The sequence below is a fragment of the Oryx dammah genome, unplaced genomic scaffold (assembly GCF_014754425.2).
Source record: "Oryx dammah isolate SB20612 unplaced genomic scaffold, SCBI_Odam_1.1 HiC_scaffold_17, whole genome shotgun sequence".
Taxonomy (NCBI): domain Eukaryota; kingdom Metazoa; phylum Chordata; class Mammalia; order Artiodactyla; family Bovidae; genus Oryx; species Oryx dammah.
Window position 1 is genome coordinate 35772551 of NW_024070201.1, and position 22806 is coordinate 35795356.

A 22806-nucleotide genomic window follows, 5' to 3' on the forward strand; every position below is an offset into this window, starting at 1 on the left:
CTGATGACTAATGATATGGAATACCTTTTCATGTCTCATTGGCCATGACTGTGTCTTTTGTAAATTTTTTTTTGTGAATCTTTTGCCTATTTTTAAATTATATTGTCTACTTTTTTGTTTTTGGTGGAAGTTCTTTATATATTCTTGATACAAGTTCTTGTCAAACGTGTATTGTGAATGTTTTTTTTTCCCAGTCTGCGCCTTAACAATCACTTTTGATAAGCTGAGCCTTATCAAAAATTGACCTTTGATAAAGGTCAATTTATTACTTTCCTTATATATTAGTGTTTTATCTGCCATATCCAAGAATCTTCGCTTACTATAAGATCACTAAACTATTCTCCAAGATACTCCTTGAGGAGTGTTATAGTCTTTGCTTTAATTTTAAATTGATTCATCTCAATTAATTGTTGAGTATAATGTGTGGTATGAGGTCAATTTTACTTTTTCCCAACACCAGGGAAGCCCACTTTAACAATGTGTGGTAAGAGGTCAGTTTTACTTTTTTCTACGTATTTGTCTCCTTGTTCAAGCACTGTTGGTTGAAAACAATTATTAGTTCCCACTTTAATAGCCTAAGTCTTTATTGAAATTTGACCATATATGTGAGTATTTAATTCTGGACTCTTTATTCTGTTCCACTGGGTTGTCTATTCTTATAACAATCCCATACTGTCTTTATTACTCTAGCCTTTACAGTATTACAAAGTGTTTTTTACTGTAAGCCTTGAAATTAAGTAGTTTGAATCCTCCAACCTTCTTCACGTCTGTTTTGGATGTTTTCATATAGTTTTAAAACCAAGTTGTCAATTTCTAAAAAAGTCTTTTGCAATTTTAATAGGATTGGGTTGAATCTATAGATAAATTTGAGAAGGAATTGACATCTTCAAATATTAGGTCTTCAGATCCATGAACATGGTATATTCCTCCATTTATTTAGGTTTACTTACTGAACTCATAAATATTGTTTTTAGTGTAGAGGTCTTACATACTGTTTTGGCTTAATTTATTCCTAAGAATTTTATTTTCCAATGCTATTATGAATGTAAATTTTAAAATTATTTTTAAACTGCTCTATTAGAAGTACAGTTGATTTTATAGTTTTGTATGTTGCAATAATAGTAAATTCACTTTTTGTTTTAAAAAAGTATTTATTTATTATTTTTGGCTGTGCTAGGTCTTCATTGTTATGCACGGGCTTTCTCTCGTTGCAGAGAGCAGTGGCTACTCTTTAGATGTGGTGTGCAGGCTTCTCACTGTGGCGGCTTCTCTTTGCCAGGCATGGCTCTGGGCATACAGGCTTCAGTAGTTGCAGCCTGGGGCTCAGCAGGTTGTGGCTCACAGGCTCTAGAGCACAGGTTCAGTAGCTGTGGCTCACATGGGCTTAGCTGCCCCCTGACATGGGAGATCCTCCCGGATCAAACCCAGGTCTCCTGCACTGGCAGGCAGATTCTTAACCACTGGGCCAGGAAGCCCATAAATTCACTTTTTAGAAATTATTTTGCAAATTTCTTAGGATTTTTTAATGTAAAAAATTATCTATGAATACACTCAACATGACTTATTATTTTCCATTTTGCATGCTTTTTATTTCTTTACCTCCAGTAGAATGTTGATTAACAGTGGTAAGGGTGGGCGTCCCTTGCGTTTTTCTTCATCTTGGAGGAAAGCATTCAGTAGTTTACTATATTATTATGTCCTACAGAGTTTTCTTAAAAGTACTTTATCCGACTGAGGAAATTCCCTTCTGTTATTAGTTTCCTGAGAGTTTTTGTCCTGAATTGGTATTACATTTTGTCTAAACCACTTTTTGAATCTGTTGTGATCATCATGTTTTCCCCCCTTCGTTTTGTTAATGTAGGGAATTACATTGCCTGATTTCAAATATTAAATTAATATTACATTTTAAATTAATTTATTCTGAAATAAATTCTACTTGATCTTGTTTTATTATCCATTTTACATATTATTTTATTCAATTTGCAAATATTTTATTAAGAATTTTGCACTTATGCTCAAATCTCTGTCAGGGTGTGATGTTACTTCATAAAATGAATGTGGGAAGTTTTTTCTTTCTCTACTTTCTTAGTTTGTGTAAGACTACTATTAGTTTTTCCTTAAATGTTTGGAAGAATTTACCAATGAACCCACTTGAGATTGGAGTTTCCTTTGTGGGAAGGGTGTTGACTATAAATTGGTCTTCTATATTAGCTATAAGAGTATTCAGACTTTCTATATATTCATAATTGAATTTTAGCAGTTTGTGTCCTCCAAGGAATTTGTTCATTTCATATAAATTGTCAGATTTATTGGAATTAAGTTAGTCACAATATTTGCTTCCTATCCTTTTTAATGTGAGTTGTAGCTACAATGATATACCCTCCTTCAATCCAAATATTGGTGTTTTTGTTTCCCCTTTTGGTAGATCAGTCTCACAGGGGTTTATCAATTTTATTGATATTTTCAAATTACCAATGTTTGCATTGTAAATTGTTTCCTATTCCATTGATATCGACTCTTTATCCATCCTGAAAATCTCCAATTTTAACTGGATTTATTTAATTTATTTATATTTAATATAATTATTGATTTTGATGGGATAAAGTTTTACAATTTTCTATTTTTCTCTTTGTTCCCTCAGTTTTTGGCTTTCTGTTACTATTTTTCTTCCTTTTGCTTAATTGAATCCTTTTTCTAAGCTATTATTATGAAGAGATAATTTTTTTTTTAGAGGAGTTTGAGGTTCACAGTAAAATTGAGGGAAAGATAAAGATTTCACACATACTCCCTGTCTGCACACATGCATAGCCTCTCCTGTTACCAACATCCCACCTGAATGGTACATTTGTTATAATTGATGAACCTATGTTGACACATCCTAACCACCCCAAATCCATAGTTTGTATTAGGGTTCATTTGTGATGTTATACATTCCTTGGATTTGGACAAATGTATAACATGTATCCATCATTATGGAATACAGAATATTTTCATTGCCCTAAAATTCCTCTGTGTTCACTTACTCATCCTTCCTTCCTCCACCCTTTGCAACCACTGATCTTTATAGTGTTTCCTTTTGAATCCTTTTTTAGTCTTCCATTAGAATTACTCTACTGGTGTTTTAGCTATACTTCTTTGTATTTTAAAATTTTTTTTTTCTAGATTCACTATTCATCCTTAATTTGAATATCCCTATAGTTAAAATTATACCACTTCTCATAAAATAAAGCAACATTTAACTTTTACTAACTTGGTCTTTTGTGCCAGTATGCTATTTTTCTCATGATTTTACCTCTTCTTATATTATAAATCCCAGAATATAATGTTGTATTTTGTATTAGTCACTTGTCTTTTAAAAACATTAAACAATCAGCTGTTTATTATGAAATCCAGAAAAGACAAAAGTTTTTAATTTAGTCACATATTTCTCATTTTCAATTCTCTTCTATTCTTTCTATATATCTAAGTTTCCATCAGATGTTATTTTTCTTCATCTTGAATAATTTTCTTGAATGTCTCTTTTGATATGGATCTGTAGGTAACGCGTTTTCTCAGCTTTTGTTTATCTAAAAATGTGTTTCATATTCATTTTTTAAGCATATGATCATTAGATAAGACTACACTGATTTTTTTTTTTTTAGCAGCCTAAAGATATTCTATGGTCTTCTAGTCTTCATTGTTTCTAATAAATAATCAGCCATAAGTTGTATTACTGTCTCATTTTATGTATTATGTGCCCTTTTTCTCTAGCATTTTCCCTTTGTCTTTGGTTTTCAGCAGTTTGACTAATGTTTAGGTATGGTTTTCTTTGTATCCTGCCTGTGATTGTCTGAATGCCTTGAACCTATAAGCTGTTTATTTATTTTTTTTTACCAGATTCAGGTAAGTTTCAGACCATGTTTCTTCAAATATTTTTCTGTCACAATCCTCTCTCCTCTCTTTCTAGAATTCCAGTTACACATATTTTAGGACAATATATTGTTTCACATACTGCAAAGTCTCTGCTTACTTTTTTAGCTTTTTCTCTTTCTGTTTTGAGACTAGCTAATTTCTTTTGATGTATTTTCAAGATCACTGACCCTTTATTCTGCATTTGAAAATGCTATGAAGTCTGTTCAATGTATTTTCATCTCAAATATGTCTGTCAGTTCTAGAATTTCCATGTTTCTTTGTGTAGTTTCATTTCTCTGCTAAGTACCCCATTTATGCATTAATTATGATGTTCTTTTTCTTTATATACTTGAACATATGTTTTAATGACCACTTTAATGTCCTCATTTGCTAATTACACTATTTGAGCCATCACAGTTTCTATTGATTTTTTTTTTTTTTTATGAGGGTGGAAAGGTCTCTGGGTCACATTTTCCTGATTGTTTGCACAACTAGTGATTTTTTTATTATTATTATACATTGTGGATTACAAATTATAGAGACTCTGGCTTCTATTATCTTTCTCTGTTAAGAATGTTATTTTTTGTTCTAAGAGGCAGTTAAATTGATCTCAGTGAAATTGTAGAGGGTTAGTTTTGCATGTTAGATGGTGGCTGTTTCAATTTTGTCTTTAGTCCTAGAGTGAATCCTTAGTCTTGGGATGTAGTCTTTATTCCACGAGTGACCCCTCTGGGGTTTCAGTGGAAAGCCTGAGTTTTTCATGGATACTTTCTTACTTGGTAGGATTCAAATCCAAATTCTGTTTAACTTGCAGTGGGCATCAGCTGAAATTTCTTCTTAGATTTTTCATATATACAGACCTGATTTCCACTGGAATCACTGAAATCATCTCTATACCTGTGAAGTTCAGGTGACAGTCACTCAGAAGCCTCAGACTAACTTTCCTGATACATTAGGCCAATTAAGACTGATCTGTTACATTCTAGCTACTCCATGCTAAGTAGACTGGAGAGGGTCTTCATGGAAAAGCTATAAAAGCAGGGTTTTTACTCAGTGATATTTCTTTCTTTCTGAGAGTCAATCCTCTCCAGTTTCTTCTTAATTTTGGTAGAGCTCAAGTACCTTCAATTAGTTGTTTTTCTATGGTTTTTTTTCCTCCATAATTTATAATTATTATCTGATTAAAGGTTAGTCTGATATAAGTTATACTGCCATTACCAGAACTGGATCCCAGAAGAGAATCTTTTGTGCTAATATTTTACTTACATTCATTCTGTCTGACAAAATGTAAATCTTAATGGGCCTTTGAGAAGGTATTTATTCTCTTACTTTTCTCTATTCTTTATTTCCAATTCACTAGCAATCACTGAGACTATTCAGTGGTAATTTCTAATTTGGCTTCCATTTTGATATCTTTTATTTGTTCATGTCCCTACCTTGCTTTTTTAAAAACCTTAAAGACTTCTTGACTTTATAGTTAAGGTACTTGGCAATCTTGCCCCTACTTACTTTCTGAATTTAATCTCTTGACATTCCCTTATTTTTTTTTATTTAAATAAACTCAAGCCATAACCAGATTCTTTCTATTCCTTAAAACCCTCTATGCCTTTGTTATAACTCTGTCTTTATATTCACACATTCTGCAGCCTAGAATGCTTTCACACTCATGAAAAGTGAAAGTGTTAGTCACTCAGTCGTGTCCAGCTCTTTGCGACCCCATGGACTATAGCCTCCCAGGCTCCTCTGTCCATGGACTTCTCCAGGCAAGAATACTGGCGTGGGTAGCCATTCTTTTCTCCAGGGGATCTTCCTGATCCAGAGATCAAACTCGAGCCTCCCACATTGCAGGCAGATTCTTTATTGTCTGAGCCACCACACTTATACCTGCTGGTAAATTCTCACTCTTCCTTGAAGATACTACTTAAGCAGTACTTGCTCTCTGCAGCTTACATATTATTCACCTCTGTCCACTCCAACAACATTAATAGCCTCTCTTCTCTGCTTTCATAGTATTTTGAAATTACCCATCTTAGCACTTACAATGTTTTGTAATTTTCTATTTCTGCATCTGTTTCCCTTACTGGACCAGATTCCTTTAAAACAAGGCACATGTATTTATCTTTGTATCTTCTGTCACAATGCTGGGTACATCTGAAACTTGTCAGAGTGTTTGCTGAATTAATGCATACATAAATGATTCCTAAGCACATTATAGAATTTGCCAAAGTTCCTCCTTAGGGAGGACTTTATATATGCACAAATCCACACCAAACGCTTACTCATTCACTCACATAACCCTTGGAATTTACCCAGGAAGGGGGCCTCTTTAGGATTAGTTCAGGACCATTGCCATAGGCTATGATGGTTAAACTAGCCTTCTTTCCAACCCACCTGGAAAAACTCAACTTTCTGTATTCTTTTTAAATCGTTTAAATCACAGATCCCTAAGGAAGTTTTTGCCTTGGCAATTTCTGCTTTTTCCCCCATTGACTATCTTTTTGCCTCTAACTGAAAGTTTGGCTTTATACAAGCTGATAGGGGAGACAAGAATGAATTAACCAGTCTGAGCCCTTTCGGGGGAATGGAGAGAACAGGAATTCCTGGAGTAAATGGAACCAGTGCTTTTCCTTGTTGCCTGGTGTGATACTGTTGGCCTCCTGTTATTTAGGAATGGTGTTGCTGATAATTAAAGACTCTTAGGTCAGCTGGAAAGCAGTAGTCTCCAAGTACATAGCTGTAGGTCTAGGCATCTTCCAACTGCTGTTCATGAGAAGACATATTATGAATATTGAACTCACAAATGATCCCTCTGCTATTAAAAGTAAAAAATCTGCCTCTTAGAATTATGAGCTATTCCCTAGGATAACTCTGGATTCTGACACAGAGCACTGGCTATTTTAGAATGAAATGCTTCCCCCACCCCTTTTTTAGCTTGATGTTATTTTTCAAAGTAAATGAGCAGTATGAAGTCACATTTGATATGTAGATTCTAAAGTTAATTATAGCAGAGAGTCAATTTTAGGCTTCAAATTTTCAGACTAAGCATACCTTTTAAAAATAATACTATATAGTATTATATAGAATTTTCCTTATCTGTTTAAAAGAGCTTTCTTAATATACAGTCTCTACTTTTAAATTTCTGAGTTTATATGCATGTATGCAGTCATATGTGTTTTTATTACTACAACAATAATTCCCTTACCAGTTTGTTTCACGAAGCAGCTTAGAGAAGTTATGACCCTTTTATATTTTCTTAAAATTCTGACTCTGATCATATATCATATATCAGATTCAATTTAAAAGTAGTTTCAAACCTTGGTCTCTCTAGATAAGTCTCCTCTCTTCCCAAACCTTGGTTTATTAATACACCACTTCTAGTTTTAACTTGAAATATCCCATTCATTTTTCAGTTGACTCCGAGCACTTGGGAGAGAGAAAAGGAGACAAGAAAAAAGAGATGTATATACACCCTGACGTTTCCTATTTCCACTTTCTTAATTCACATTTCTATACTATGTGCTGAGCTTAAATTTCTCAATATCTGGGAGCATTTCTTGTGAGACTAGAGATCTTCAGTGTAATTCAGTGTCAGTCGGTGTCATGTAAATATGTATTATGGGAGGACAGACAAGGTCACTGCAGGACAGTCGGTGGAGTGAGAAGTGAACTCTCTTCCTTGGAGAAGGCAGAATTTAGTTAGGTAAATGTGAGTAGGAAGGATATACTAAGACTGCGATATGGAGTGAGAGGGAGAGAGATTGAGCATAGGTATGAACATACTTGGGAGAATCAATTTATATGTAGCAGAGGTGGCACTAGTGGCAAAGAACCCACCTGCCAACGCAGGAGACATGAAAGATGCAGCTAGACCCCTGGGCCGGGAAGATGCTCTGGAGGAGGGCATGGCAACCCACTCCAGTGTTCTTTCCTGGAGAACCCTGTGGACAGAGGAGCCTAGTGGGCTGCAGCCAATAAGGTCGCAAAGAGTCAGACATGACTGAAGCGACTTGGCATGCACATACCGAACCTCTACTGAAACCAGAGTCTAAAAATCTACCATGATCAGTCTGTAGGAGATTAAAACTTCCTATTTACAATGAAACACATCTTGTAAGTAAGTAAATAAACGGAAGCTGGCTATTTGGTGTTGATAGAGGTGAAGAAAAGCCGTGACAGTAAAAGCAGACCCTGGATGTTAATCACCTGTAGCACAGTAGTTAACTTAGAATAATATTGAAATGTTTTTGTATCTGACATTCTCCACAAGCCTGTCTCCTGTGTATGCATGCAAGTATATAAATTGCTGAATTCATGTCAGTTGTAAAGTAATGGCACTGAGGGCATCATAAATTACCACGGTGATCCTCAGGAGAAGACACTGTCGTATCTGAATGAGTGTTTCACTTCCAGAGTAATGTATGCCTTCATCTGGCCCAGCAGTCAGCATATTGCCCTGCGTTGATGGATATTGTCAGCTGGAAGCTACACTACATTTCACTGCACAATAAACATGGCTGTCAAACCCATATAAAGTGAAATCAATTTATCCTGTATGGTCAGTGCATTTTAAATGAAATTAATGTACTGTGGGTATGGTGGCAAAAAGGTAGCATATTAGTTATGCATCTTGGGATTTGAGACTTTTCATGTAAGGGATCATTCTGTCTACTAGGCCTCAAAGAAGGGCTGTATATAAAATGTGTTATTTTGCATGGTCTTCAGAAAGGGGCCCCTCTCCTCTTCTTCATGTTTAGAAAAGAATTGATAATATTAGCCAGTTCAGCCCTTTTATCCTGTCTTTTGTTTGCAATAAATGATGACCATATTTGCCAAATAATAGTGTACTTTAATGTTCTAATTTATTACTAGCTATGACACAAACAAATTTCTACTTAATCAGGTAGCTGGAAATAGAGTAGAAGGGCAGAGATGAATTGGATCACATTTTACCTGTGTAATCACTCCACTGAGCTGAAAGGATTTGCTTTTTCTAAAATGTAGAGATGTAGGTTTTAATGTATATTTTGCTTCTAAACTTTTAGGAGTAGGCTCTCCTGTTTATGCAGTAGAATACCTGGCTAAGCCCATCAGTCCAACTTTACATTTAACTATAGGGGTTCTCAGTCTATAAGGAAATATTTAGTGGTTGCCACATGTAAAGCATGTACATCATTGTGTCATGCTGGCAGGGGTTATGAAAACAAGCAAAAGCTATGTAGGTTCTTTCATTCACTTGTTCATTAATTGAATGTATTTCACTAACTGAAACTTTATATGCCATGTGCTTTATTGGAACCTAGAGATACAGCAGTGAAGGAGAGCCAGCTTCCACCATATTCTCAAAGGACTTGTAATCCAGTGTGATATTGAGGTCACGAGGCTGCCCAGGTGGCGCTAGTGGTGAAGAACCCACCTGCCGATGCAGGAGACACAGGATACATGGGTTTGATCCCTGAGCCTGGAAGATCTCCTAGAAAAGGGCACGGAAACTACTCCAGTATTCTTGCCTAGAGAATCCAATGGACAGAGGAGCCTAGTAGCCTACAGTACATAGGGTTATAAAGAGTCAGACACAACTGAAGCAACTTAACACGTACTATGGTGATGTCTTTGGAAACCATGAAATATCAAGAATTTAGGAATAGTTTCATAGGGGTGTGTGGCTCAGGTGGTAAAGAATCTGCCTGCAGTGCAAGAGACCTGGGTTCAATCCCTGGGTTGGGAAGATCCCCTGGAGAAGAGAAAGACTACCTACTGCAGTATTCTGGCCTGGAGAATCCCATGGACTGAGTCCATGGGACTGCAAAGAGTTGGACACAACTGAGCGATTTTCACTTTCATAGGGATGTTAAAGAATTATCCTCATGCAGCAGAAAAATATATCAGAACCCTTGAAATGACTGCCTTTTAGTCTATTACTTTTGTATATGAGTTGAAAACTTAACAATTTTGTCCTTGGAATTCAGGCAAGAATACTGGAGTGGGTAGCCATTCACTTCTCCAGGGAATCTTCGTGATGCAAGGACTGGACCCAGGTCTCCTGCATTGCAGGTGGATTCTTTATCATCTGAGTCTCCAAGGAAACCAAATAAGTAGTTGTTGTCATTGTTGTTCAGTTGCAGAGCCATTTCCAACTCTTTGCGACCCCATAAACTGCAGTATGCCAGGCTTTCTTGTCCTGCACCATCTCTGGAGCTTGCTCAAACTCATGTCCATTGAGTCCGTGATGCCATCCAACCATCTTGTCCTCTGTCATCCCCCTCTCCTCCTGCCTTCAATTTTTCCCAGCATCAGTGTCTTTTCTAATGAGTCAGCTCTTCACATCAGGTGGCCAAAAGTATCGGAGTTTTAGCTTCAGCATCAGTCTTTCCAATGAATGTTCAGGACTGATTTACTTTAGGATTGACTGGTTTGATCCCCTGCAGTCCAGGGGACTCAAGTCTTCTCCAACACCACAGCTCAAAAGCATCAGTTCAGTATTCAGCCTTCTTTATGGTCCAACTCTCAAAATCATACATGACTACTGGAAAAACCATAACTTTGACTAGATGGACCTTTTTCAGCAAAGTAATGTCTCTGCTTTTTAATACTCTGTCTAGGTTTTTCATAGCTTTCCTTCCAAGGAGCAAGCATCTTTTAATTTCATGGCTGCAGTCACCATCTGCAGTGATTTTGGAGCCCAGGAAAATAAAGTCTGTCACTGTTTCCATTGTTTCTTCATCTATTTGCCTTGGAATGATGGGACCAGATGCCATGCACTTCATTTTTTGAATGCTGAGTTTTAACCCAGCTTTTTCACTTTCCTCTTCCACCTTCGTTAATAGGTTGTTTAGTTCCTCTTTGCTTACTAACATAAGGGTGGTGTCATCTGCATATCTGAGGTTATTGACATTTCCTCCAGCAATCTTGATTCCAGTTTGTGCTTCATCCAGTCCGACATTTCACATGATGTACTCTGCATATAAGTTAAATAAGCCTTGACATACTCCTTTCCCAATTTGGAACCAGTCTGTTTTTCCACGTCCAGTTCTAACTGTTGCTTCTTGACCTACATACAGATTTCGCTGGAGGCAGGTGAGGTGATCTGGTATTCCCATCTCTTTAAGGATTTTCCAGTTTGTTGTGATCCACACAATCAAAGGCTTTGGCATACTCAGTAAAGCACAGGTAGATGTTTTTCTGGAATTCTCTTACTTTTTCTATGATCCAACGGATGTTGGCAATTTGATCTCTGGTTCCTCTGCCTTTTCTAAATCCAGCTTGTACATCTGGAAGTTCTCATACTGGTGAAGCCTGGCTTGGAGAATTTTGAGCATTACTTTGCTAGCTTGTGAGACAAGTGTGATTCTTTATTGTCTGAGCCTCCAGGGAAGCCCAATAAGTAGTTATTAAGTATCTGTTTTATGGAAAATCCTGGGGATACAAAAATGAGTACAACATAAACACTAACTTTAGGGGTCTCATAAACCTGGGGATAGAATGGAAATAATTAAGATGATCACCAAAAAAAAAAAAAAAAAAAGAAAGAAAGAAAGAAAAGGAATTTCTTTGGCACAGAAAAAAAACATTAAAAAAAAAAGAGGAATGAATGCAGCCTGGGAGGCATCATTGCAAATGCTCTTCCTTTGGCCTGAATTACCCTACCCATGTGTCTTTACTAGGCAGTAAAGACTCTGCTATTCACATGCTAATTCCCATTTGTCTTCCAAGATTTAGATTAGAGGTCACCTTTAATAGGAGGCATTAGTTGACTGTCCCCTCTGCTGGTGCCCTCTTGATGTCCTGTTTACTTCAATATTAGAGCACTTACCATATATTCCATTATGACTGTCTGTTTGGGGTCTGTCTCCTCCCCAAACTGTGAGCTTCTTTAAAAGCAGGTGCTGTTTTATTCACTTTTGTATACCTAGTACTTGGCATAAAGCCAAACTCATAGTAATTGCTCAATTAATTGTTTAAATCGAATCATTTAATTAATTCATGAAACATACCACATTTATTTTTTATTTTTTTTAATTAATTTATTTATTTTTAATTTTTACTTTACAATTCTGTATTGGTTTTGGCATAGATTGACATGAATCCACCACAGGTGTACATGCGTTCCCAAACATGAGCCCCCCTCCCACCCCCCTCCCCACAACATCTCTCTGGGTCATCTCCGGAAACACACCACATTTAAATAGGCCTTAAAGGATGAGTGGGATTTAGCTTGAAGAAGTAAGAGAAGGAGCTTCCAGCCAGTGAGGGGAGCACTGGCCAAAGTACAGTATTGTGAAAGAGAATTCTTCTGTGGTAAGAGTTTGAAATGGCTGTGATGTTTAGCACATGAGGCTAAAATCATAGGCAAGAGCCTACTTATGAAGGGAGAAATCACAGCAGGAAAGGTGGTGTGCATGCTAAGTCACTTCAGTCGTGTCCGACTCTGAGACCCTATGGACTGTAGCCCACCAGGCTCTTCTGTCCATGGGATTCTCCAGGCAAGAATACTGGAGTTGTGCCCTCCTCCAGGGAATCTTCCCAATCCAGGGATGGAACCCACGTCTTATGTCTCCTGCTTTGGCAGGCAGGATCTTTATCACTAGCGCCACCTGGGAAGCCAAAATAATGCTTTATTGTCAACTGGAATTGATTGTAGTAAAAATGTACTAGGCATTTAAAAACATGCAAAAGTAATTCTGCCCAGTGTATCTTTGAGACCTACCTCAGAAGAGCCTGTAGAATTGTCATCTGCAACTGTATCCTGCTTCCAAGAGTTCATTTAAAAAGAAGTTCATTAAAAAGTTGCTAGGGAAAGCTGAACCAGGTGGCAAGTTGTGTTACATTATCCAGATAATAATGCTTTGCACCTGTCTTGTTCTTCCTGCCCTGACATTACAGGAAGTAAAGCAATGAATGGCTCTGCAGCTAAACTACAGCAGTATTATTGTTGGCCAACAGGAGGTGCCACTGTGGCTGAAGCACGGGTCTACAGGGATGCCCGAGGCCGGGCCAGCAGCGAGCCACACATCAAGCGACCAATGAATGCATTCATGGTTTGGGCAAAGGATGAGAGGAGGAAAATCCTTCAGGCCTTTCCTGACATGCATAACTCCAACATCAGCAAAATCTTAGGTGAGTGCAGCCACTGATGCTGGTTATGTATCCAATGAGTGGAAAGAAGGGTCCTAACATGACACCTAAGGGAGACTGTGGTGTGCAGATATTAGGTGTCACTCAGCAAGCTGCCCCAGGAGACTGTCATCATCTCTTCACTCTTCACCCTGCACCGCCGCATTTAGGTTTAGGAGTTAGTACATCCACCAGATGCCAGGGCAGGACTGACTAAACACTTATTTTAGAGACAAAACTATTTATTGTATGTGTTAATAGGACAACTCTGAGAGGTCACTGCTAATTAAGAATCATAAAGACAAGCTTTATCTCCTTTCCTTAGTCTTTTAAAATCTTTCAGTTGCTATGAAACCCTGGAAACAACTCATAGAGTTTTCTGCTGTAGTGTTTTTGGGTTCATATGTCCTTCTGAAAGAACTCACCAAGGACTAAGGGTGAGCCCCCAAATAGTGTGAAATTTATGGAGTGTAGAACAGTGCCTCTAATGATAACTTTAAAACTTGTAAAATAAAACTACATTTACTTTAATAAGATATGACTAGTTCAGATTTCATAGCAGTGAGTTGAACACATAGACCACAGGGTAACTTGCCAGGGTGATTCTCCTGTTTCTCTGGATTAAAGTCAATCCTTTTCCTATTAGTGTAAAGCTTGCCTCGTGCAGATTATGCAGTGTGGAATTATTGTACTCAACATACTGAATGTATTTTATTCAACATGCAGCATTGCAGTCAACATGTTTCCTCTTTAAAAAGAAAAAACACAGAAGGCACTGTTCTATTTAAGCTGTCATGATGTGACAAAATCTCAGAGGGAGCTGTTTAAGAAGCTGAAAAACATTAGAGACTTAAGCTGTGGTTTTCTTTTTTTAAATGTTTTGTTCAAAAGCAATAAATATTTAACCTGAGTAAATATCAGTGATCTGGACATACACAAATACACATGTTTTGTCACTGTATAAATAATTTAACTTGATTCTGAGACATTTGAGGCAGTGACCCCCATGAAAATTTAGAACATACATAAGATCAAATAGTGTTAAAATATTAAAATAGTTTTTCCCTTTTTCTTTTTGATGCTTGAATTTCAAGGTAGATACTAAAAATCATTACAATTAAGTGGAGTTTTATTTTTAGACTTTCAGAGATAAATATCAGGGCATCATTCTTATGAATTTAAAGACCTTTCAAACCATGATGGATATATTAAATTTTTTCTAATTAATAGATATTCCAAAGAAAATTATTATTTTTCTGTCCCTAAATTTTGATATCGAACTTTGAAATTTTCTCTTTTTTGGCCATTTTGTTAGCAGTATGAGTAAGCTCACCGATGGACACAGAACCTCTCTGTTTCCATGTTGGCAGCTGAGGGGAATCTATATTATTGATGTGCATTCTATGAAAAAAAATTAAGAGTATAGTAAGTGTATTCATTAAAGTGTAAACTTTTAAGCACAAGCATTTTTAAGAGCACCAAAAATCCTCCATTAACTGGGGCTTTAAGCTGCTGGGAGCCAGCCGAACACAGAGATCCTTGTCCGTGTAGACTTTCTACACAACTTTTGCACAACAATCAGGAAAACAGGGATGGATGTGCTATTAAAACAGACCAGGATATTGCTGGCTACAGGAATATTTGTACAACTTTTCCATTTGTTTATATATGAAAAATCTCCACCGAAGAACAGCTAGCATCCAGTCAGCACAGCTGTTACCGCTTTATTCACTAGCGACACACAAAAATGCAATTTGATACACGTAAAAAAACACATCCCTTCTTCGTCAAGTGTTTAGATAATTCTTTATAAACAATATTAGAGAAGTGAATACTTTTCCTTCTTCCTGTATAAACCGTATTAAAAATTTCTTACTTTTATTGGTATGGCTTTGAATGAATTGTTTAGAGTACTTGAAAATGGTATATATAATTCCAACTGTACCTTCCGGTTCTAAAGTTATAACTTCTTGAGTAGAGTTTAGGCTTTTTAATTACCTCAGGCCAGGGGAGACAGTGTGCACCTTAGGTTTTTATATATGGAAGAATATCAACATTTGCTAACATCTTATCAAAGGATAGCTTCGCCAAAGGTGCTTGGAGTGTTAGAGTTGTTTGAATTACTGGAACCTAGAGAGTTGTTCCTGAGTATTCTGTCATACTCCAAAGTATACTTAGGAAATTCAGGGTTTTAACCCTATGCAGATAGGTGGGGAAATGACCTTGGTGTAGGAGATGATCTTTAAGCAGCAAAGACACAGTTTAAAACAATATACTTATTGTAGCATCAGACTTTAAATTATTGAGAAAAATAATGTAATAAATGTGTCACATCCAATTATTCTTTGCTCTATCATCTAAAATGCTAATTGTGAGGCTGGATGACATGTGGTAATAGGAGATACTCAGAGCCCAGGTGGGTGAAGTGGTGGGAAGGTAGACCCAGTATTTACCAGGAGTAGGTTGCCTTGACCACTTGGGTACTTAAAGGCTATGTTTGTGTCTAGGGTCTCGTTGGAAATCCATGTCCAACCAAGAAAAGCAACCTTATTATGAGGAGCAGGCCCGGCTAAGCAAGATCCACTTAGAGAAGTACCCGAACTATAAATACAAACCTCGACCGAAACGCACCTGCATTGTCGATGGCAAGAAGCTCCGGATTGGGGAATACAAGCAACTGATGAGGTCTCGGAGACAGGAGATGAGGCAGTTCTTTACTGTGGGGTAAGTGTTCCTGCATTCAGCCACCTGGGCTTTCCTGTCCCAGTAAGAAACCACAGGATGGCTACTGGCAGTGTGTCTGGGAAGGAGATTAGGGCAAGGAGGAGGTTGTGACAGATGGGGCCTATCAGGACTGCACAGCCTTGCAGCGTGGCTCCTGCTCAAATCAAAAGAAATGCGACAGATTGCTCTCAACTGCTCACCCCTTTCATTGTCTCTCAAACTCATCTGAGATATTCAGTGCCCACACACAAAGTTTCTGGTAGTTTATTTAAGTAGACAGAGAGAGAGAGAGGGAAAAAAAAAAAACTAACCTTAAGAAATCCCCAGAAGCTTTCCAGCTTCTCTGGGTGGTGCTTCTGACTCTAATCACAATAGTCTGCTTTTGTTGTGGGATCTACCACAAGATAATTGGCCTTGACATTGGTTAGAGGACCTCATTTTTGGCATAAGATCCAGAACTCCTGTTGCAGTAAATTATTCTGTGGTAGAAGCAGTAACAATGTGGATTTTTCTTGCTTAAATCAGAAACTAGACATGTTTTTGATATCTTCAAGTCTGATTTCATGTCATTTTGTTTAAAAATTAGGTAATAGATTTCTGGTATAAATTTCGACTTGGCTGACTGGCTGTCTGCATTTAAAAGAGGTCTCTTGTAACCACAGTCGTCAGAATTAAGTGGGGATACAGATGCCTATATGTTCCAGCACACTCAGACCTAGAAGCCCAGGGGGGTGGCAAACCAGAGGACTGTTCTGGAGGCCCTGGCCTGAGGCAGCTGGAATCGGACTGGAAAGACACTTAGGAAGGGCTTGAGGGAGAGAAGTGGAAGAAGTAAAGAGGAACTTGCGTTCACTGTTGACTGGAAGGGGAACTGAGGAGCTGTGCTGTGTCAGGAAAATAAGAAAGCTTCACTTGAGGTGAAGAAAAGAGATACCTTAAAGGAGGAGTAAAGAACCTTTTATTTTTAAGGACGTTAAAAAAATAATAACCTCATGGAACAAAAGGTTGGTTTCAGAAGCATGTGTTTAAAAACAGAAAACTAATTTGGAAAGGTAAATAGAATACACACACACACACACAAAGGCCAATGACAGCAGTCTGGGTCACTATACGCTACACTAGAGTGTCCTAGGGAGGAGCATGGGTTTCAGCATTTGCTTCAGACACTGACTGTGCCATCTGCTTGGGCAAGTTATTTAACTTTTCTAAGCTTCTGTTTTCTCATGTGTGAAGTGAAACAAATAATAGTACCTATCTCAACAAGGCAATGCTTTTAAAAATGCTTTGTATAATCTTAGTATATCAATAATGGTGAATTCCTATCATTATTATCCTTATTAAACATGGATTTGCTATCACAGTAAAACTATCTTTTATATCACATTAGACAATCAATCAGAGAAGGCGATGGCACCCCACTCCAGTACTCTTGCCTGGGAAATCCCATGGACGGAGGAGCCTGGTAGGCTGCAGTCCATGGGGTTGCGAAGAGTTGGACACGACTGAGTGACTTCACTTTCGCTTTTCACTTTCATGCATTGGAGAAGGAAATGGCAACCCACTCCAGTGTTCTTGCCTGGAGAATCCCAGGGACAGGGGAGCCTGGTGGGCTCCTGTCTATGGGGTCGCACAGAGTCGGACACAACTGAAGCGACTTAGCAGCAGCAGCAGCAGCAGCAGCAGCAGCAGCAGCAGCAGACAATCAGTGACTATGCCTTCAGAATATGCCTGAGTCCTGTGTGAGAAATGGCACCGTCTATGTATTATAGAACCTTTTTGAGGTGAAGTGAGGCTCACATCCCTTTGCTGTTTGAGGATCCCTGTATATTAGCAGATGAAGATGTGCCAAAATAGGATATCAAATCCTTCTGTGTTATAAATGTTTACATTTTTAAAAAAGCAATGCTTTTAACTCCAAAAGTACAATACAGTATAATTGGGCAATTCACATGCTAATTAGAGTATTTATGAACTATACCAAATCATAGTACACTTTAGGAAGTATAGTTGTAGGTAAGAAAATGTAAATTTAAGACCATATAATGTCTTCTTTTAATCCTGTTAGTATATCCCTGAAAACGTACATAATCTCTTTTGAACAGAGAATCGGAAGTTTAAATGTGAGACCTTTTCTCATTCCGATCTTCCTCTCCTGTCATGTCTCCTGTGTTGCACAGTGGGTCCCTTTTACCATAGTCTGGAAGGTTAGCAAAAGCACCAATTTAGCTCCCTGATACTCATTTGAATACATGAGATGCAGTAATTCTATTTAGCCCCCTTTACGAAAGACAACATTGACAATAGCTCTGGATCAAAATACCTCAACACATAACAATGTATGTAAAATGAAACTCTAAAGCAACTCAGTAGCATCTACCGCTTATTGAATGCCTTCTGTATATGAGGTATTTTAGGTATACAAACTGCATAATCCTCCAAAATAAAGAAATTGAGGTTTTAAGAGGTCTGATGGCTACTGAGGGCTTCCAGGTAGCGCTTGTGAAAGAACCTACCTGCCAATGCAGGTAGATGTAAGAGATGAGGGTTTGATCCTTGAGTTGGGAAGATCCCCTGGAGTGGAAAATGGTACCCCACTCCAGTATCCTTGCCTGGGAAATCCCACGGACAGAGGAGCCTGGCAGGCTGAAGTCCATAGGGTCACACAGAGGCGGACAGGACAAGCAATTTAGCACACACTCATGGCTACTGAAAGGTGAGGTGAAGTAAAGGATTAAATCAGGCCTCTGTCTCTGTCATGCCAAATGACTGAGAAACTGGCCTTACTACATTGCTTCAAAAGAGGCCTCACAGTCCTATTCTGCACAGTCATGAGTATAACTATGCTATTTGAGGAAGAGCTTCTAGAACCTAGAGAAGATAAGGTATTTTATTGTGGTATACAGTGGCATAAAAGAACTTTGAAATTTAGAGACTAAGATCCTGATAGTGTAGGAGGTCCTTTGTGGAAGGCTCATTTTAAACTGAGGACTAGGGCTATGGATGTGCAAGCAATGGCCAGAATACTTTAATCTTCAATGCTGAGTATTTTCCTCTGCCCGATTTTAATAATACTTGCTACATAAAGCCAGATATTATTTCCACTTAAGTATTAGTATTCTCTTTTAAGTAGTTGTATTTGATAGATTATTAACTCCCTAGGGTCCATCTTTGGAAATTGATCTTCATTAGATGTGGGGTTATTACAAGAGGGAAAGACAAACAAGAAATTCAAAGATTTCTATTGACATCTTGAGGGAATGGGGATGAGATCAATTTTTATAGCTGATTTTGAAAAGATGTGCATAATTTTCAAGGCAATAAAGTTACATACATGGCTCAACATTGCCATGCATTTTACTGATGATACAACCGGAAGGTCAGTGAGTTAGATTTTTTTTTTACTTAGCTATTATGAAATGAATTTATCAATATATGAAATGGACTGATGTTGTCTCTAACCTTGGATTTAACCCTTTCAATTGATAGATTAAGTATCAGAGTTTTGAATAATCCCAATAGGAGTACTATTAATGTTAAGATGATAATTAGGGTTCATAGAGCTACAACATTGTCTTTTCCCAAACAACTATGGCCAAATGAAATTTATTTCCAATTTGTTGAAGTTTTATTCAGTAATTTACCTAATAGAGAATTATGCAGATACTATGAAATATTAAAATTAGAACTACTTTTTGAGTAACAATAATAGTAAATTATTGAATAATTATCCTGAGTTAATTATACCAATTATTGCAAACACAAAAACTTATAAGACAGGCAATATCATCCTCACTACAATGTTGAAAAACACAATATTCAGAGATGTTAAATAATTTGTCCAAGGTCACCCAGCCAGTAAAGTGCAGAGCTAAGATTTAGACCAGGCTTACATAAAACATCTTTCCTTTTCACCATTGCACATAAACTTTCAATTAGAGCCTACGAATTGTTTAGAGACTATATAGTGTAAGTGGTTAAGAACATCAATTCTGGAGCCAGATTGTTCTGGCTAAAATACTAGACCTGCTTCTTCCTGGCTCTAGGAACTAGTGCATTTTTTGTTGTTTAGTCACTACATCATGCCTGACTCTTGTGATCCTATGGACTGCAGCCCACCAGGCTCCTCTGTCAATGGGATTTCCCAGGCAAGAATACTGGAGTAGGTTGCCATTTCTTTCTCCAAAGGATCTTCCTAACCCAGGAATTGGACTTGTGTTTCTTGCTTGGCAGGCAGATTCTTTATCACTGAGCCACCTGGGAAACCCATAGTGTCTTTCATTCTTCTGAACTCTCCACTTGCTCTCGGGAAACTTATTTAAACTCTGTGTACCTCAGTTTCCTTATATATAGAATGGGGATGACAATAATACCTACAACATCAGACCCTTCTGAAGACTGAGGAACTTAATATATCTAAAGTGCTTGGACAATGTCTAGCACATAGTAAGTCCCAAATTAGAGCAAATATTCTTATTCTAGAGAAATGATGCTATGTGTCAGGTATATATTTCATATTGTAAAGAATTATGTTCTACTGGATTGTGGTATAAGTGATTTGAACATTTGCTATCTTGAGCTTAAAGAGGTTGAATCAAGCCTATAAGATACTTACAAATTTAATTGAGTAGAATAGACTAGACATACTATTTTTAGTCTTGTCCTCCTATAGAGAAAGCTGGATTAGAATCTCTAATAGGTAATATAAAAAGATATGCAACTTCTAGGTTTATCTCCTGAGGAACAGACTTCATTGCCTTCATTTATAGATACTGTAAAAGTGGGAAGGATCAGCAAACAGGGTCTTTGACAACATAAATAAATAGTTCCATTGCAATTGGCAAAGCTAGATTATATATTCCAGGAGTATTCTTGTGATTTGGAAACCACAATGCTGGACTTTATCAGGGTCAACTCAAACTCTACTTGGGCTAGGAGGGAGGGTTCTTAGCCATCTCTACTCATATCAGCTACATATGTATACTTTTACAAACATCTACAACTTTTGTTTTAATGTGCACATTCATTACTTGTAAAGCCCAATGTTTGCCAGCTATTCCTGTTTGTGAAATCTGCAGTGTTTGAATTTTGACTTTGCAATTGATCTATAAAGGAAGGAAAAATGCTTTTCAAGAAAGTAATTTCCAATAGACAAAGCTTAAGCATGCTGGCTGGATTTTCCATTTTGTTAATTGATTAGTCAGTCAGTTGGTAAGGGACTGGGCCTATCTGAAACCAGCTGTGTGCCTAACACTGTACTAAGTTAATATAGTACATTAATTCTATCCACAATGAGCTCTCAGAGAAAGCTATAGTCAGAGAAGCCAGAGACGTACATGAATAGGTTAGCAAATAATAGTTTATTATACCTACACATGTACACACGCACACACAGAATACATTGCATGGTGCTCCATATGATGTATAATGAAGTACTAATTTCAATTATATAGATGAGCAATAAAGCTCAGAGGAAGGGAGATTACTACACATTAGGGCCAACTATAGTCCATTCCTGAAGAAGGGGACTTGAGGTTTGGGTAGGGTCAGCCTGGTGGAAAGTACAGGTGAGTGAGTGAGTGTTCACTCTGTTGTGACCAACTCTTTGAGACTCCATGGACTGTGGCCCACCAGGTTCCTCTGTTCATGGGATTCTCCAGGCAAGAATGCTGGAGTGGGCTGCCATTTCCTTCTCCAAAAGTACAGGTAGACATTCCTATTTTGGCATGAAGGAGAACATGAATATAAGGAAGAAATATGAAAATGTTCAATAATCAATAAAGAGGCTATCCTAGGAATTTTATCTGGCATTAAAGTAAGATATGTTGGGCAAAACAGCATTTTGGAAACTCTTGAAAGCTCTACTCAAATATTTTAGTCTATTTTTATGCTGATAATGACAATGAAGTATCAAGACCAGCATAACAGTCAGCTTATGGTTTTGTATCTTCAGAATCAATGGTAACCCAGAAGGGGCCTCTGTAGTCATTGTGGGGGTCCTTCTAAGTTCAGCTTGAACTCTTCTAGGGCTAGAGAGCTCACCACTTTCCAAGGGAGCTAGTTTCCTTATGGAACATCTTCTAAAGCTGGAAAGTTCTTTCTTCTTAACTAGGCCATACTCTGCCTTTCTGCTACTTTGTAAATTGGTTCTGATCCTCTTCTTTGGTCCATTCTAGAACAAATCTCTTCCTTTTGTGTGAAGAAAATCATTCAAGCATTTAAAGATAGTTATATTCACATTTCTTCTCCACTACCTTCTCTCCCAAATATCTAAGAGCATTACATCTTTTCTTCTCTAGAATGGGCTACCCAGCCTTTCACTTGTTTTCCCTTTATTCACTAGTTCATTCATTCATTGATTTCATGTATTCAACAGATTTTTGTTGAGTGGTTCCTATGTTTCGTTTCAGTTCAGTTCAGTTCAGTCGCTCAGTCGTGTCCGACTCTTTGCGACCCCATGAATCACAGCACTCCAGTTCTCCCTGTCCATCACCAACTCCCGGATTTCACTCAGATTCATGTCCATCGAGTCAGGGATGCCATCCAGCCATCTCATCCTCTGTTGTCCCCTTTTCCTCCTGCCCCCAATCCCTCCCAGCATCAAAGTCTTTTCCTATGTTTCAGGCTCTGCCTAAACAGTGAAACATCCTCAGTCTATATCAGTGAAACATCGTATCGTCATGAAGCTTGCATTCTAGTGGGGGACACTGGACAATTAATGAGTGAATGAATAAATATAAAATCGTAGTAAGTGCCTTAGAACAAAGTAAATGAGGGGAAGGAGTAGGGAGTTTTAGAGGATAGAGTGCAATTTTAAAATGAGTGGATATAGATACCTCACTGAGAAGATAAACTTGAGCAAAGACCTGAGGAGGTGAAGGAGCCAGCCATGCAGATGTCTGGGAGAGCTAGGCAGAATGAACAGGAACTGCAAAGATCTTGAGGTGAGATTGAGTCTGGCTTGTTCAAGAAATAATGGGGTCAGAGCAATAGGAGCATAATGAGTAGGTGGGATGAGTACTAGGTGTCATAGGGAGCCAAATTCTGAAAGGACTTGTTGGCCATTGTGAAGACTTTGAATTT

At 37.7% G+C, this 22806-nt stretch overlaps 1 protein-coding gene across 12 annotated transcripts in view; it reads left to right on the forward strand.

Annotated features, from left to right (window-relative positions):
- Positions 1-22806, forward strand: part of SOX6 (SRY-box transcription factor 6) — a 712355-nt gene that overhangs the window by 679595 nt on the left and 9954 nt on the right. For all 12 annotated transcript variants that reach the window (XM_040258270.1, XM_040258272.1, XM_040258273.1 and 9 more), the window contains 2 exons: positions 12772-13005; positions 15510-15726. In XM_040258270.1, the coding sequence (XP_040114204.1) occupies positions 12772-13005; positions 15510-15726 (451 nt within the window). The remainder of the gene's footprint in view (positions 1-12771; positions 13006-15509; positions 15727-22806) is intronic.